The sequence below is a fragment of the Cyprinus carpio genome, chromosome B16 (genome assembly GCF_018340385.1).
Source record: "Cyprinus carpio isolate SPL01 chromosome B16, ASM1834038v1, whole genome shotgun sequence".
Lineage (NCBI taxonomy): Eukaryota > Metazoa > Chordata > Actinopteri > Cypriniformes > Cyprinidae > Cyprinus > Cyprinus carpio.
In genome coordinates, this window is record NC_056612.1 from 19,232,367 (window position 1) to 19,250,640 (window position 18,274).

The 18,274-nt window shown below is 38.5% G+C and overlaps 1 protein-coding gene and 1 long non-coding RNA gene across 2 annotated transcripts; one reads left to right on the top strand and one right to left on the bottom strand.

The window, feature by feature from the left end:
• Nucleotides 1-5,606: 5,606 nt before the first annotated feature.
• LOC122140010 lies at nt 5,607-13,794 on the bottom strand. Its single transcript, XR_006156739.1, has 3 exons — nt 13,181-13,794; nt 8,739-8,834; nt 5,607-7,768 (listed from the first exon to the last, which is right to left on the bottom strand). It is a non-coding gene; the product is annotated as an uncharacterized LOC122140010 (long non-coding RNA).
• A 660-nt stretch (nt 13,795-14,454) lies between these two features.
• On the top strand, nt 14,455-17,404 carry pou3f1 (POU class 3 homeobox 1). The gene has a single exon (XM_019119517.2). The coding sequence runs from the start codon at nt 14,591-14,593 to the stop codon at nt 15,695-15,697; it is 1,107 nt and encodes a 368-aa protein (XP_018975062.2). The 5' UTR covers nt 14,455-14,590; the 3' UTR covers nt 15,698-17,404.
• The last annotated feature ends 870 nt before the right edge of the window (nt 17,405-18,274 follow it).

Here is an 18,274-nt window from a genome sequence, read left to right on the forward strand (position 1 = left end):
GTATTTCAATTAATCAGAGCACTGCTCTGCACTTATAGCAAGAGCTCAATTTATTCATTGTGCATTGATGCAGGCTGCAAAGTTAAAATTGCTGTGATGTATTACAGATACATACAGTTTGATGTACTGAGCTACTGAAAAGTGCAAAAAAAGTAGTACTTAAGATTTTATGCACCTTGCCATGTGTTTGCAAAAATGTGATTTGGGTAAATTCAATCACTGAAAATTTTGTCCGATTTTTTGACTTCAAAAGCTAAAACTAAACCGCGTATATTGTATTTCCTTTATGAAAATCTTATATAAATGTCTGTATTAAGTGTTTGTGAACATGGTAAAGGAGAGCTGCTCACACAGATGGCTCCCAAGACAGCCTTTCAATTACTGCAACAGTTTAAATGTCCGTGTCTGATTGGAACGTGTTGGGAATAGGCACAAAAGGCCCCGTGTGGAACGGCTCCAAGTCATTGCCACTCACTCTGTCAGTCTGGACGCTCTCCAAGGTTATTTCATCGATGGCTGCTGCGTCTTCCAATTCCCTCGACCCCTGATAGTACACAATACACTTTCTCCCTCTCTTTCTTTCTCCCCTCAAACTTACACACATAATCATTGATAAAGTAAACCACCCTCCTAATCCTGTATTACTTTGATTTATGTTTTGTTTGTTTTCTCAAAGCAATTAGACCACTTATCAAATTACTGGTGTGGAGTTAATATAATAAATTTTGTATGTGCCACTTGGAGATTTCAGCTCTGCTGTATGTGTGTTTCAGTTTATATATAAAACACATAGATTGCATGTGTGTTCAGTTAGATGTAGAAAATACACTTGTGACACTTTCAACAGTATTAGTTAGGAACCATAGTATTACTTTTAGCGCATCAGGTAAAATTTTTACAACCAAGGCTTGTTGAAAAAATTAACTTGTGTTGACATTTTGGCAAAATGGTATCATGTTGTTTTTTTGCACGTTTTTGCTCACTTTTAGTGAATTGTCCAGTGAAAGGCTCTAAATGTGTTCAATTTTCTCAGAAATACATGAATATGAATGAGACAACATTTTATTATGTTAGTTGTTGTAAATATCAGAGCACTTTCAAAAGGAAATGTCTGGTGACTGTCACTAAAAGGTTAATGCTGTATCAAGTTTGAAAATAGCATACCATCTACAATATACCCTAAACCTAACTGATAGTGCAAACAAAAGCAAAAATTGGGAAGAAGAAAAAAAATTCTGAAGAAACCATGCCATTTTAACTTGTTTCTAAAAGTCTTTCATGGATTGTTGTGAATTTTGTTTCAAATGATTCATACCTGAGTGCTCTACAAGTGCAGTGCAGTACCAGGTGAGCAGCTGAGCAAGTTTACTTTGGTAGAAAAGCCATACAAATGTAGCTGGTTATGTGATGCCAACCTGAATATGTTTTAGTGTAGAAATCATGCACTATAGTAAAGGTAAAAAAAAAAATTGGGGTGAAAAAGAAATAAAAGTTGCTAGTGTTTTACTGGCACTAGTGTTCATTTCAGATGGAAACTGCAGTACATTTTATATATAGGTATGTCTTTGGAGTTTTGCAAAAAAATTAGTTAATTACTTATGTAGTTACTTTTTATAAAACATTGGTAGCATATTGGCCTTTAACAGAACATTGCGACCCCTTCCACCTGCTTCAAACTTCAAACTCAGACCTAAAAGATTATAAATTAGTACAAGTGGGGGATGAGAGTAGGATTAAGGATGCTGCATAATCTAAAACAAAGGATGCTTTTTCCAAACGAGGTGACGGGCAGATTAGGACTGTCAGTTAGTGCTTATGGGACTTTTCCCTTAGAAAGACACACACTTGTTCTCATTACCCACCTCCTCGGGTACACCATCACTGCCATAATGAGGTAGCATGGGAAATCGACATAATACTAGCTAATAAGGTCGAGGAAGGCAGATTTTATTAGGTTAGGGGAAGACGCACTTCTCTTTGGGTGTCTATCAGAACAACGACTTAGACTTCAACAATCGGGGCTGACGACGATTGAGTCCAATTTTATTACGCCAATAGTGATGTAAGACAATGCTGGTGAACCGAGGGTGAGGGTGCTGAGATATGCACTGTAATTGAGCAGCTGGAGCAATCGGAGGCCATGGGACGCACTTTTAATTTCATCACTCCGTCAGCTTTTATTAAAACTCATTCGTCATGAAGAGGAGAGCGAGAGGTTGGGCCGTGCGTCGGAGGCTGTATTGCCATTGCCTGGGGATTGGGGCTTTGGAAGAGTAGAAGGACTCAGGATATTGGGGAGATTGATGACAAAGCTTGGTTTTTAGGCAAGCGTCGAGAGAATCCCTTCCACATTATATATGCAAACATCAGCCAAGCCATCAAGCCCATTTGTTACTGTCTAGGGAGGTCAGTGAAGTTGGGGAATGTGCACTGTGGGATAGGCTGCATGAGAACGTAAAAACCCAAGTCAGATAATTATCAGTCACATTGATCCAAAGTCCAAGTGCAGTGAATTCACCCAGTGTATTGAATTGCCGTTAATAGCTGTTTTTCCTCACAGGCTAATGAAATTACTGCAGCCTGCCGTCGTTCTTGTTTTGTTGGTTGAAGAAATAGAAGGCCTTGTTTGTTGCTGGCATTGTTTGTTGTTGCGTTGTGTTTTGTTTTCACAAGGGATTGTAAAAGAGGGCACACATATGCTAGTTAGTTCTCAGATAGGGCTGATAGCTTAGTCTTGGCACAGTTTTTGAAGTGTCATCAAAGTGTAAACCCCCGTCTCCCCTCCTTCTTTCTTTTCCTCTGAACTCTCTCTGTCCTCTACACTGTCATCCCACCGATCCTCGGCAGCTCCATCACGCCTCCTTCAATCAAAGCAAATTAAATGATTCATTATTTCTTCCCGCCCACCAAAAGATGTAGAGACATGAAAAATAAAAGAAAGGCAGTAGTGAGAACGGCTTTTACATCTTCTCCCATTCATGTTTTCACGCAGTACATGTGTGCAACTAAAGAACAAACCCCAAAAAATGAAGGGGAGAATAAAATGAAGTGTGACAACATATGAATTTCAAATTTGCAGAGAGACATCAAAGTGCACCATCCTGGGTGCCTTCGACACGGACGCACACTGATTTTTAATCCAGTCCCCCCGATCGTATCGCCACCCTAACGAAGAGTTGAGCGGGGCCCTGCCAGAGAGAGTGGCACCGGGCAGAGGGAGATAGAGAGAGGGAAAGATCAGAGACGAGAGAAGAGGAGATGGAGGAGGAGGAAGGCGAGAAGAAAGGGGAAGCTTTTCCAAACACAGGCGGCCGAGCCCTTTGTTGTCGTCTCGATCAGAGGGGCCCTTTCATCAGAGCGGGAACTGTTTCCACTCCTCTCAGTTTTGGTAAGGGGGAGTCAGAGTGTGTGTGTGTGTGTGTGTGCACGTGCAAGTGTTTGGTGTTTGTGCGTACCTCTCGTACATCAGCATCCGAGGACTTCAGACTCTGTTCAAACTTCGGTTATAGTTTAAATATGACACTGTCTGAATATGATGTGATTTTTTTTTCTTAAGCATCTCTGAGAATTAATAGACAATTGTAAGAAAAGGCGCCAAATTAACTTTTATATAATCACATTGCCAAATGAACTTATATATATATATATATATAAATTATTATTATAACGGGCCAAAACATTTTTTTAGAGGACATGAAAGTTTAGTTTGCATTTTTATTTTCAAAAATATATTCTCTCAGTGAAATTGTGCTTGTTACAAAAACATTAATGTAATGTCTTAAAGGGACAGTCCACTCAAAAATTAAAATTCTATCATCATTTATTCACCATCATGTCGTTCCAAACCTGTATGACTTCCTTTCTTATGTGGAACATATGGAAGATATTTTAAAGAATGTTGGTTTCGATTACCATTGACTTACGTTTTTTTGTCCATACAATGAAAGTCAATGGAAACTGAAAAGGACTGATGATTTTTGTACTCTCCCTTTAATTTAGTTTTCTAATGTTTTTTTTTTTATTATTAATGCAGGAATATTGAATGTACAGTATTTCACCTCAAAAAAAATAAATAAATAAATAAAATGATAAACAAGATGGTAAATTTAATTTTCTTTTTTGTCAGTCATAGACTTTTCCAGATTGACCAATAATTGACTTGCCAATAATTATTTACTTCCCAAAGCCATTTCTACTTACATTTGTCACTTGAGGAGTGTTAATTTTGGAACTGCTTATAAGTATAACCAAATAAAAAATTTTGTGCAGTTACACTTGTGGAATAACTGATGCAACAGCTCTCTGAGCATACGGTGACAGTGCAGAGAGACAGAACATACATAATACAGTACCAGCAGCACTGCTATAGTGCCAGTCAGTGTGGCTTAGCAACTAGAGGAATGAGAGCCAAGCTTAAGTGAAAGCACGAGAGAGTGTGTTCACAGCAAGTATACTGCAAGGAAAGCTGCCTCCAAGCAGTGTCAGAGGGTCAAATCCTAAATGGCTTTTACACATTTTACACACAAACACATTTGCTCGCTCTCTCTGTCAAACGAGAAGCTTTACTACCAACACAAATACAGGGTTAAAGATCTTAGTTGACAGTACAAGTACCCTTGAGTACAGCACCCTAGATTGCTTCAGAAAAACTGTCTCTGCAGGTAGGGACTGTAAAAAAACACACTTTCTACAAAATACAACTGTTTTACTTTTTTTATTGTATTAGAGGCATCTTCAAAATTACATTACACATGAAATCATAAAATTATCAAACCCTTTTAATATATTAAACAATGACAACATCAATAATAATAAACATTATTATTAGTAGTAGTATTTATCTTAATAATAATAATACTTTGTTGCTTTTATAATATTAAATTTTATTTATTATTATTATTATTGTGCTTGTTGATTATTGTTATTATTAAAATGAATAAATATTGAAAATGCAGTCTGTTCAATGTTTGTGTATGTGATAGAGAGAGAGAGAAAGAGAGAGTAAAGTGTTGGGATGTGACACTTTTGGTAACATCATGCCCCATGGCCTTACCTGAATTCATAAAGGACCTACGGGTACCACACCTGTTCCAGTCTACATCCTGCACATGCCACTCTGCAAGATACAAAGAAGTGTGAATGTGAGTGTGCATGGTGTCACCTCACTTAAAATGAACGAACACATTTGCACATCTTCATTCCTTAGAGCGCACGTTTGCCAGGAAACAATATCCTAATTTATACCCATGTTAATCATAGGTAATGTGCATAAATCTGCACATGACCTCAGACAAATTGCCCTGTTGTTTTTCACTTCCTGGCAGAGTCCTCAAACATCTTAGAATTCAGAAGCTCAGGTTTGTGCCACAGTAAATGGATGTTACTTGTTCCTTACCCCCATGCAACAGCAAAGTGTCCTGATGGCCTAACAAAGCAGTGACTGTTAAGGGACTCTCTATTGCATATACAGCTAAACTCATATATATATATATATATATAAGATCGAATAACATTTTAGATATATTAAAATAGAAAATAGTTATTTTAGATTGCAGTAATATTCCCAAATATTACTTTATATTGTTTTTAAAAATTATTGTTTCTGATCGAATTTAATTAATAGTTTGTTTACTTAAATTATTAAAATGTTATTTTAGTAACTAATTTTATTACTCATCATGATGTGTGTATAACACATCACCTTTCAGGCCTAAAAACATTGAATTACAAGTCTCTGAAGTCCAATCTTAATTGCCTATGATTCTACATCAAATCTCAAGTCACTTTCTTAGTGTAAGTGTGGCTTCTCTTCTGTCAGAAAGCTGTTAGTACAAGAGAGAAGAGTGTATGTGTGTGTGTAAGGACAGTAAAGCGATAGAGATGTGCTTGGTTCAAGAGTGTAAGAGAGCAAGATAGAGAGATCCACCGTGCACTGCCTCCGGCTACCATTATGTCTTCCATTTGTCTGTAGAAGTATGGGTCAGTGTGTGTGAGAGGGAGTTTGTGTCTGTTTGCTGTGGTTAGTGGTTATTGTGTGTGTGTTGGAGGACAGGGGTTGTTCTCATTATCATGTGGTGTGTGTGATTAGCAGGCTAGCTGCTGCAGTAGGCAGGCTGCATCGTTTACCATGCTGTCAACACTACAGCCTTCCACCGAGCCCTGCTATTACTCACCATACAACACACATACACACACACCCCGACGTGCTCGCTACATGTGTGGGTGTGCATGACCAAGACAAAAGCATTCATATACATAATTTGCATAGTATCGAACTCAAATCAAATCAGCTCATAGATAATTGAGAGTGATGGCGAAAGAAAAAACTTTTTTTTTTGCACATATCCTTGTAAGTTACTGAGATGAATCAACCGCAAAAGCCAGATTAACTGACACCGACAGTCGAACCCTAAATGCATACAGTATGAATAAAGAGAAGAGATTTCTGTGAACCACACACAAGGAGTCTGAATAGCGAATCAACAAAGCCTGTCACAAAAGCATGGGCGTCTGGTGGCGGTCTGAAATAATTCTCCAGCATTAGTGTGTTAAAAAATTCAAAATCTTTTTAATTGCCAAAAAAAGGTTGATGATCTCCTAAGTAAAAGAAGTTGGGTAATTCAGAAAAGCTCAACAATCAGAGATGCCTCCTCTTAAAAATGCTTTCCCACCCCAAAGATGGAAAAGAAAAGAGCATGAGAGAGAGAGAAAAAGCACATCTAAAAGAAACGGAGGGATTAGGGCTTTGCAAGAGTTTACTACGCTCATTTTGCGCGGGGACCTGCAGGATTATAGATAACAAATGTTAGCAGAGCGCTCTGACCTGCTTGCTGAGAGAAAAGTGCGTCTGTTCGTGCTAAAACAGCAGAGTCGGCTTTTGCAATGCTGCTTATAGAAAGAAAAGAAAAGGAGTGCAGAAGAAAAAGATAAAGAGGAGTATCGAAGTGGGTGGGAGGACTGAAAGAAGAGAACGTAAGAAGAAAAAGAAGGGTTGCTTGTAAGTTGCACGCTTGCCAAGACACAGTCGGGGTGGTGTATCGCGCAGCGATTGTTAATTAATGAAGCGATTAATTGTGTCGACCGGGCGATTGAGGAGATTTTCAGCGAGGTGCAAACCTTAAGCCGATTTACGCTGAGTCTACAGGCTCTGAGTGTGTGTGTGTGTGTGTTACACTTTCCACTCAAGCAAACAAGACAAATCTCATCTAAGCCTTCCTATAAACTCTTATTGCTAATCATCAGCCATGCATTCCCAGCATGCTCGGGCCTTCTCTCCCTCCCAGTCCATTCCAGGACCTGCAGGGCTGAAATTGCAGCTGGGGCTTGGGGGATTCAGGCTTTGCTATCTTGACTGACCCAAGCGTCAGCTGCTCTCAGACCGGTCAATCCTCAATTAAAAGCAGTCTAATTTAATTCAGTCTGTCCTGGCGTGTGCTTGACCACAGACGACATCGAGACAGGAGCACTTGCCGTCTGGTTGTGACCCCCTTTTGGGCTGAAGCTGGTCTGGTCACTTTGCTGTTTGCCATCACTATCTCTTAGTCTCCACAGTATGGAAACACACACATAAGGCACGTAACCCCGTGGCTAGAAGTTCAGTGCGAGCATATCGTGGTGATCTCAAAGCATCTGTTGCTAAAGCAGCCGTCTTGATATCATACGGTCGAATTCATACACAAACGCCCCTTGATCCCATTATTGGCTCTTTCAATGGACTTCTCAGATGTCTCTAATGCAAGTCGCTCGGTCCTTTCTGGCCCCTTTGAGCCTAATAAAACACAAAAGCAGGAAAAACAGACAGAATGAGTAAACACAGTGGAACTCCGCGGAATGACCGAAGGGAACGATTTGGGTTCATTAGGCATGCATTAACATGAATTACTATCTAATTAAAAGGAAGCAACTCATTAATAAGTTTGGTGAGGGCTCTCTTGAGTGTGCAGTGACATGTGGAACTCTGCGGCTTTGCGCTGGCTTAGCCTCACTGTTTCTGCCACCAGGGAAGAGAGACGGCTCTTAAAATACTCCAGTGCAACAGACAGTTTACATGTGGAAACCCACAAAGGTTTGCCAAATCAATCATTAAATATTTAAGTGGCGGAATAATGATTAAGTACTTTACACAAGGTTTTTAGAAATTCTGCTGTTCCTAAGCTGAGCTTGACGAAAGGAGGAAAAGAAACAGCTGTGGGGTTTCTAATAATAATACTCTGTGAGCAGTAAACAGGTGTTGATGGAAAACTACTGATTAAAATTTGTAATTTGACACTCAAGCAATGCAGGCAACATACAAATACATACATTCAGTTTTTTCAAACAAAATTTTGCTAAATATATTTTTGTGCATGGTAGCAATAAAAGCAAACTCATTAATTAATTTATGCATTTATTATATAAATTCTATAAAAATATAGAATTCATTTATTTAACATATAAATGTATATTTAAATGAATAAATACATTTAATAAAATTAAAAATTAGAAATTAAATTATAAATTGTTATTATTTACTTGTGCTCGCTTTTATTGCTAACCATTCACAATAATAATAAAAAAATAATTAAATGTTGGGTCTTTGGAATATAATGATGGGTAATTCTAAAAATTACCCAAAAAAACTATTACCGACAATGCATGAATACATTTAACTGTGTTATATATTATCTAACAAATATAATTATTAAACTAAAAAGATTATAAAACTGTAAAGTTATGTTAAATAATGTGATGTGTATCACCTTTTTTTCCTCTGCATCTGCTTTCACAGAAGGAAAATTATGTTTGCATGATATTTTCTCTATCATCATCATCATCAGCTTTCAGCTCCATTAGTCCTGTCAGGAGAGATGATGAAACTCGATCAGCATCAAGCTGTGTATTATTATAAACATAAATCTATAAAAAGAACATCATGGCAACACTTCAAGTCAACATTAAACATTTTAGAATGTTTACGAGATGGTTAAATAATATACATTCTAAAAGATGGGAACTGAAATCATACTTTCATATGTGAATGTGACTTACTGATCAGCATTGTATGAAGTTTGATAATGACTTGAAGTTATTATAAAGTATCACTTAATGAAATGTGAGACTATATATATAATAGAACTTGATTCTTAAGTTCTAGTGAACAAGACATTCAACAGAAATGCATGATTCAGAGGTCAAGTACTGAAATCCAAAGAACAATTTGATATCAAGCGAAAGTGAACAGAAAATATTTGCCATTGCAATCATCCACCAAGCCTGAACATTAATGTCAGCGGTTGATAAGTGAGTGGATGGGTGTAGTGGCAGCTTGTCCAACATTACAAACCCACTGCATCACAGGGATTGAGGGGAAAGTGACGTTGATTTGATTGACCATTGTGCAGGCAGACAGTGGAAGAGAGGCCCAATGTATTCAGGAGCATGCTTCTAACCCCTTCAGCCCACAAGCTGTTTACTACTCTATCAGCTGCTTACCAAGGGTCTGGCTGCCATCCATATTCAGACGGCACAAATTCCACTGCTTATCTCACAAGTCCCCCTCCAAAAGCTCCCCGTTCCCTTCCACACATACATACATACATAAATGCATCTTTATGGAAGCAAGTGGCAACTGCACACCCGGAAGGGGGCAGGATAAAGATCACCTTGAATTCAAAGCAAAGGATTGAGGCCTTGGCGGACAGAACGGACAGCGACACAGGTTACGGTGCCCAACTTTGTGTGTGAATGCATGTGAGAGAAAAAGAAAAAAGAAGAGATTGCAGAAAAGAACATCTGTCTTTTTAAAATGAAAGGCACAGGAAAAATCCAAATTAAATAATAGTAATTATAGATAGAAATGACTACATTAATTCATACAAAAATAGTTGGGAGTGTATTATAATTGGAGAAAATGAAAAAAAGAAAAAAATACTTAGTGATTTAAGATTGAAAATTGCACTAAGGAAATACAAAAGGTGACGGTCAGCCTCAACAACCTGAAAATGTACAGAATGTTTGATATTTATTTTAGTTCAACTAGATATTATCTGGTATCCAATGTATCCTAATTTTGTTTAAAAACTCTGTAGGACCAGGGTTTTTTAACCAGGGGACCCCTGGGGGTCTGTGAAGGTATTGCAGAGGTCTGTGGGGAAGATATATGAAACTGGATTTTCTATTAACTATGTGCATTAACATAATGCTCAGGCGAGCAATATGTAATTTAATAATGGTAATGTTTTTAATATAAGATATTACGGACTGTTATTGTGAAAATAAAGCTTTTTCTATGTTGTGGGTCCCTGGGTTGGCTGAGTCTCTGCACTGAGGTCCCTGGGTCCATAACGGTTGAAACCCCCTATCTAGGATACTGTAAGAATTTGGTGATTTAAAAACATCGTTAAGTCTATAAAATACTAGATTGACTAAATGCACTTCTGAACCTTTGTATATTCAAAATCCTATGAAATGCTGGTAATGGAAAAATTGAATGTGGGTAGCCTGTAATTTATAAATAGGGTTGCCATCCATTAAAAAGTACCGACTGCGCATAGAATTAAGTATGTTAAAAAAAAAAAAAAAAAAAAAAAAATAGAGAGAGAGAAGAAGCCAGGTTAGTCTCTTAGCTGTTTCTCATACACTTTATATTTTTAAAATGCTTGTTCTCTGGCTGTGAGGGAAGAGTACCCTTCTCTCTTTGCACTGGGCAGTGATTGAAGTTAGGAACTCACTCCATGGCTAATTGCACGCCGGTGCTTTCACATGAATATTCATGCCTGCGTCTTCAGGGCCCCGCCTAATTAGCCCAAAGATAAGTCGAGAGTTGGAGAGAGATAGCCCACACCTTTTACGGAAAGGAAAACATTCCCGTTCCATTCCCTCGGGATGCTTGCGGAATCGCCTGAGTTCATTAACCAAAAAAAAGAGAGAAAGAGGTACCTGAAAAAGCGCAGGATGTGTCTGTAAATTCATGGCTACCCATTACACATGTCTGTCAAAGCGAACCGGTGAAAACAAACGGGTAAAATGGAATGAGAGGTGAATCTTTAGTGGAACGAATCTTTAATTAAAACACTAATTTCAGTCGATATGTATGGTACTTTCTAAAGTTGGGTGAAAATTAGTTATTTTGTATATATGTTTAAAAGTGTTTAAAAGTAAAAATTGACTTTTCTCAGCATTTTTTTTTTTCTTATAGCATATGGCCTCCCTCATTAGACACCAAAATAGATTATTCATAATTATTTCCCCTTGTTTACGTATTGTTTTGCAGCATTGTTTTATTATTATTATTATTGATAAGCCTACGTGACACTGAAATATTACAGTGCATTACACACTAAGTGTGCAGTTAATGTACTACCAACTGACGCTGCAGACATTGAAGTATTGTTTTTAACCCGATTGTTATGTTCAAGATGAAGCCTTTTAGCTTTATTTTCTAATTTATAGTTTAATCTGAGTGATGATAAAATATTGTAGAACATTTTAGAAGTGTATTGATACAATAAAATTCATACAAGTGCAGACATTTGAATTTCTGTATAAGAGAATGCTGATACAGCGTGTGAAAGAGAATATAAAAGAAAGGTCAAAACAATGAAACTTTTTAATCTCTAATATGATAATGAAAGGTTTGCGCGTGAATTGTTTCTGCTTTTGGCACCCTCAGATAACGCCGTGTAGCCTATATTTGCTGTTTTCTGAGTTTACTCTCCTGTGCACTTTTACGGCCTGTGGTTAATGGAGGGTTTGACCGACCAGACTCTAATTATATTCAAGTGGAGGGGGTCCCTCATGCAGATTAAAGCACGTGACTACAGACGCGTGAATCTTGAGAAGAAAAAAAACTAGATCCGTAGGAGCCAATTTTACATTTTTGTAAACGAAATCTTGTATGAAAATTGATAAACTAAACGTTTCTCATATAGAGCTACTTGAATATCAAATGAATAATGAGATAATAAAAGCACATTTTCCTGCAGAGACTTTAATTTATTATTTTAATCTTTTAATTCAAACTCAGTCTGATTTACGCTAAAGAAAATCAACTTATAGCAGAGATAAGTAAAACTTTTTCATCAACTTGGATCTATAAAATACTGTAACCAGATTTAGTACATCCTGGATACTCAAAGGCCACAATTGTGCCCTACTGTCTTTCATTGCCATCTTACAAAACAAGGGCTATTATTTGTCTTTTCCTGTATGGCAAATCATTCATCTGCAGGATCAGTGTGATCCTTTCAATCCGCTCTCCATAGCAACCTCGTGCATCCCAGGAAAAATTCACCTCGCTCCACACAAGGCCATATTCTTTGCAAAGAAAAAAAAGAAGCATCTGGGCGCTTTTTGAACCACTTTCTTTCGCTGGCAAACTAAGGGAAGAGTTTGACTGTGCTGCTATGTGACGCAGCTCTCTGGGCATAAATGACCACTCTTTTTATAGACTTCCAAATGAGAGCAACTGTACAGTGAAGCATCCTCATTAACTGCTGCTCTCTGGGGCAAAACCGGCCATCGCATTGCAATCAGCTATACAGTACGATTTAGATTTCAAAAAAAAAAAAAAAAAATTATCGTCATCAGCTTTCCTATATCTTCTTGTGCATTACATATTAGTTTTCGCCCTAGGTCACGCGCAAAAAAAAATATATAGAATTTGTAATATTATCGTGAACTCAAAACGACCGCGTTTTTCATAAAGAAACAGCTGGTTAAAAATTACAGTTCTTTAGAAATCTAGCCTAATTCAAACAATATCATCAAAAAGGAAAAAAGGAGTCTAATATAAACGCTTCAAAGCTTTAGATGTAAAGATGTAAAGTCATTCTTATAAAAACACATGTTAGATTAGATGCTTTACTGAAGTTATAAAATAAAAAATATAGCATAATCGTTGTCCTTAAGAAGACAGATGCATCCCAGTTTGTGTCAACCACCTGAGAAAATCGTATTAAACTAACCGACATGATGTTTTATCTGGTATAAATGACGGGTTATAATCAGTTGTTTTCTTTAAAAATTTCTTCTACAAGTGTTATTGAATATGTGATAAATAACTGGCGGCTTTACATAACCACGCCTTTGACAGGGTGGTGACGAGCACTTGTGACCCCAAGAACATCATTTAGGTTACACTTCCATGAACGCGCGAAGCTCGTGCAGATGGACAGATAGGAAAAGCAGTGAGCAAACTTACCACAGAGAAGCGTTTTGGTTTGACGCCTGAATTCTCCGCTTGTAACGGCACTTTTCCTCGCAAAAGCCTGTGGAAACACCCCATAAGAGCAAGACAAACACACAAACAAGAACGTGAACTAAAAAAAATACACTGAGGTAAATAATTTAAATAGAAGTGATACCAAAAAAAATCTTCTAAAAAAGCTGTGGTTTAGATGGAGTCGAACGTGTGCCTGATTGCGGAGTTTTAGACGACTGGAACAGGAGAGATGTAAGATTTGTTTAAAGCCCCACATTTCCATTTAAGAACGTGATTGTGTTTGCAAAGATCCCTTTCAATCTTCGCATCTCCCCCTCTCTACCCCTCAGCGTCTCCGAGGCTGCTTTGCAATTCATAGAATTGGTAATTTGCTATTGGGACAAAACGTGAAGGGAAAAATAATCAGATCAGCCGGGAAAGGAATACGGAGGAGGCCAGGAGGGAGAAACACTGGATTTCTCTCAAAGTTACTGTTTAGAAAAATGCTTCGAGTGAAGATACTGTCAACACACCGCAGCTTTTGTGTGGACTTTGTATGTTTGTTAAGATTTGTTGGCTTAAATGTGAGTTTATTAACCAAACAACTTTAAGTGAAATTTACATGAAATAGCCTACTAAAATGCCTACACACTGCATAAATACAATGAGATGGATAGTGTTTTTTATAGGTTTGGTGGTAGATTGTTTATGCATTTATGCATAATGATGCGATTGTCTCGTATGTTACAGAGTGGGCGGTCTGTATTTCTGTATGATGTTTAATTAATTCAATGCATGGTTCTGTGCATACGTGTGCTACTTCAATAACACGATCATCATAAATAAATGTGCATGTGGATAACACTTAAATGATATTGCTGTATAAACATCTTTTAATGTACCTACATACTGATCTTCATCTTTCTCGTGGGTGGCTCCTGAGATTGGCTACTTTAGAATACTAATCTACTTGCAAAGAGGAGCGGTACAGTTACTAAAAGAGGCAACGAAAGACGTGTCATTCTTCCACCCCACCAAAAAGAGTACCACACTCCCCCACGTGGTTATTTGCAAAACAACCCTCAAAGCCCAATAATTTCCTACGGTTTTGCTGCTCACGCTCTCTTGACTAGCAGGGAGAGGAGAAGAAAGGGAAAGGGGGGTGGGGGGGAGCGTCTAGTGAAAGCGGCCAATTGCGAGTAACTGGGATCACGGCGCCCGGCAGCCAACCAAGCGGCCCGCGAGTGGTAATAAGGAAACCTGGTGGGCTGTAGTCGGCGAGGAACCAATGCACGCGCAGGGAAGGCGTGTCTTAGCTCTTCCCTAAGACCTCCCAGAGCAGGTTGTTGCGTTTTGGGCTCTAAAGCTCAAAGATCTCCGAAGTGCTTGTCAGTTTTCTAAGTCGGAGCCATGGCGACAACAGCTCAGTATATTCCGCGGAATAACTCATTGCCTTCGAACCCGCTAATGCATCCGGATTCGGACAGGATGCACCAGGGGACGACCTACAGAGAGGTGCAGAAAATGATGCACCACGAGTACTTACAAGGGCTAGCGACCAACACGGGACATCCGATGAGCCTAACGCACCACCAGTGGCTGCCCACCTCCAACACCGACTGGACCAGCGGCACCCACATCGGACAAGCGGAGCACAACAAAGGCAGCGTGCAGAGCAGAGAAGACCTGGGGAACGGCTATCACAGATCGCATCTGGTCCACCAGCCGACGCAAAACAGCCACCACGGATCATGGGCGCCGACCACAACGCACCACTTATCCCCGCTCTCGCCCGCCTCCAACGGTCACCAGTCGCTGGTCTACTCTCAGACGGGCTACACTATGTTAAGCCCCCAGCCGTCGCTGCACCACGGCTTGCGGGACCCGCTCCACGACGACGCGGGGAGCCATGATAACCAGATGGAGTCACCTCAACAGCCGTTCGGCCACCATCAGGACCACTCGGACGAAGACGCCCCAAGCTCCGACGACCTGGAGCAGTTCGCCAAACAGTTCAAGCAGAGGCGCATCAAACTTGGTTTTACGCAGGCGGACGTGGGCTTAGCGCTGGGCACGCTCTACGGAAACGTCTTTTCGCAGACCACCATCTGTAGATTTGAGGCTCTGCAGCTGAGTTTCAAGAACATGTGCAAACTTAAGCCTCTGCTTAACAAATGGCTCGAGGAGACAGATTCAAACACGGGCAGCCCCACGAATTTGGACAAGATTGCGGCACAGGGCCGGAAACGAAAGAAGAGGACCTCCATCGAAGTCGGAGTCAAAGGGGCACTGGAAAACCATTTCTTAAAGTGCCCCAAGCCCTCCGCCCACGAAATCACCTCTTTAGCTGGCACTCTGCAGTTGGAAAAAGAGGTTGTGCGTGTGTGGTTTTGCAACAGAAGACAGAAAGAGAAAAGAATGACACCGGTGGGGGTCCCTCATCCAACCATGGAGGACGTATACTCACAAGCGGAGACACCCCCTCTCCATCACACGCTACAGAGTCCTGTCCAGTGACTGCTATCATAAACAGTGTCCTTGTTTGAAAAGAAACTACAATGGATTTTGTTTATCTCCTTTGTTTGTTTAGGCCTATCCCAAGACACCAGAGACAGAAAGTTTGGGAAGAGTTCGCTGACAGTGAGCGGACAGGTTACGGGACGCCAGTAATTCTGAATAACGTGAAAATGCATTAATTACCGCGCCAGCTTCGCGCGCATTTATCAAATCAGTACCAGTGTTTACGAAAATAGTATCGTTTGTGCCACTAAGGAAAAATTCGATCCTTTCACCGCCGATCAAAGGAGCTGCGAGCCACAAAAAGGGCAATGTCTCCTTGGACAAAGGAGAGGGGACAGTGATTCTATTAAAGCGAGTAACCAGATTAATTATCAAAATGAATTATCTGATATTATCTGTGTTGTTTACTTTATTTGGAATGTTTTACCGTTAAGATCCTTTTTTTTCTTCTGTCTAGCGAGTATTTTACTTTAAATTCAACTAAGACAGATGAAATTCTTGATGTAAAGAACAGGCACTTGGTCAAAACCTCCAAAACAAGCAAGTGCAACAGAAACTGTTTACAAGAATCATTTCTTAGCACCTGATACCGTCTGAAGATGCATAGACGTTAAAATGGCAACATGAATACACTGTCTGAAACAATATTTAGTCATATTGAGTTCTACTGCTTTCATTTTTTCCCTCTTTGCATGAGGCACTTATAATGTTATTTTATTATTATTCTTTTTTTCACAATGTATTTGTTCGAGGTATACGACATTAATGCTTTGCTTGTTTACAGTTTTCTTTTCCAATTTCGTGTTATTTTGAACCGGCACTATTCCAGCAAGTCTGCTCCAGCTAAACATATTGAGAGTGATGCGTCAAAATGAAAAAGAAAGAAATATCTCAGGTAATTTTCAGTGCCCAAAAATCGTGCTGTACTCTTAGTTCTTCTTGAATATTGGCCAACTCTTGACACTCTCTATGTCAGCTGTGCCCGTTTAGTTTATGTTAATTACATTTTGCATCCTACTCATGAGCCTGGACAAGGAGAAAAGTAGTTGTTGTAGTGAATAACGGATGTGTTTTCGAGACTTCATTTCAGGATTGGGGAAAAAAAATAGGAGGCTGATAACGTTTCGTGTTGTTTCTCAAGGTCTGGCATTTTTCATTGGACAGCAGGTGTTCATTTCTCCAATGTTATTTGAAACAGTGTGAATAAACAACCTTTTCCAAAAAAGTAATAAAAATAAAAATAAATTACAAGAGAAAAGATTTTAAATAAATAGTTGTCAGGATTATTTCCAATATGTAAATATGTCGAATATGTAAACATATGTATTTGTTCTGGGTTAGTTTTGTTTTGTTTTGTTTTGTTTTCCGGGCAGTTTTGTACACTTACTAATTCCAAGAAGATATTTTAATATTTCATTTATGACCATTTATATATCTATATATTTATTTCCTAAGTGTGTTTGGAGCTTTTTTTTGTTCGGCTCTGTTGATTATGTTGCAGTGGATTACAAATGTTTTGTTTACTACATTGGTTGTTTGTTGATTGCGAAATGTAGACTGCAAAGTCACGTTTATATTTATGTTATAGTAATATTTTATTACTTACATAAAACATATATACAAGAACACGACTTCTGTCTTTTTTGAAGCACATTTTCACGCATATCATGGTGATAGTGAACGAAATAAAAGTTTATGAAAAGACTCCCAGGATTTTGTGTTTGTTGCGATTCGAACATTAAAAGCATTGGGACTCACTCGGACTCACGCTATACTATTTTGTTTATGCACGATGAATTAATGAAAAATAATTTACATAAGAAACTACATTTTAACGTAGACAATCATACAGTTTAAAAAAAACATTTTAAAATATATTTTGCGTACTAGAAATGTTGCCCTATTGAAACATAATTAAAACTTCTATAAATAAAAATTTACAATCTGTGTGAGAGAACACTACAACATAACGGCACTATTAGGTCTACAACAATGCATTTATCTATTGAGGTACGTCAAACAGTTAAAGGCTAGTACACCATTTATTTCATAAATTGCCATTTTTTTATTCTATAAACTCCAGTGGTTTATACATTTTAAAAGGTATAGTTTGAGGTTGTTCTAAAACCCAGTGGATTGTGACAGTTATTTGTTTAGAACACCAAAATCCTGATCGTGCAAATTTATCTAAAAACTCATTATCGCCTTGAATATTTTCTAAGAAAACGTTAAATACGTAAAAGTACATAGCTAAACTCGTTTGATTCCACATGAGCGTGGAATTGGGAATTTACTGTGATAGTTTTTTTTTTTTTTATCCGTGATTTGCAAATCAAAATTCGAAGATTCTTATTTCTCTTCTAAGCATCTTCTTTTGATGATGCTGATTTCCAGGATCAGATTATGAATATAGTTGTTAGCTCTCATTAATCGTTATCGTTTGCTATGATAGGCCTATATATTTCTCCTGTTTAATAACTTTTAAGAAAGGCTTGAGACAAATCAAACCATGTATGCTCAGGATGCTGATAAATGCTGCTTAAAAATGAACGCAGTCATATGAAATCTATTAAT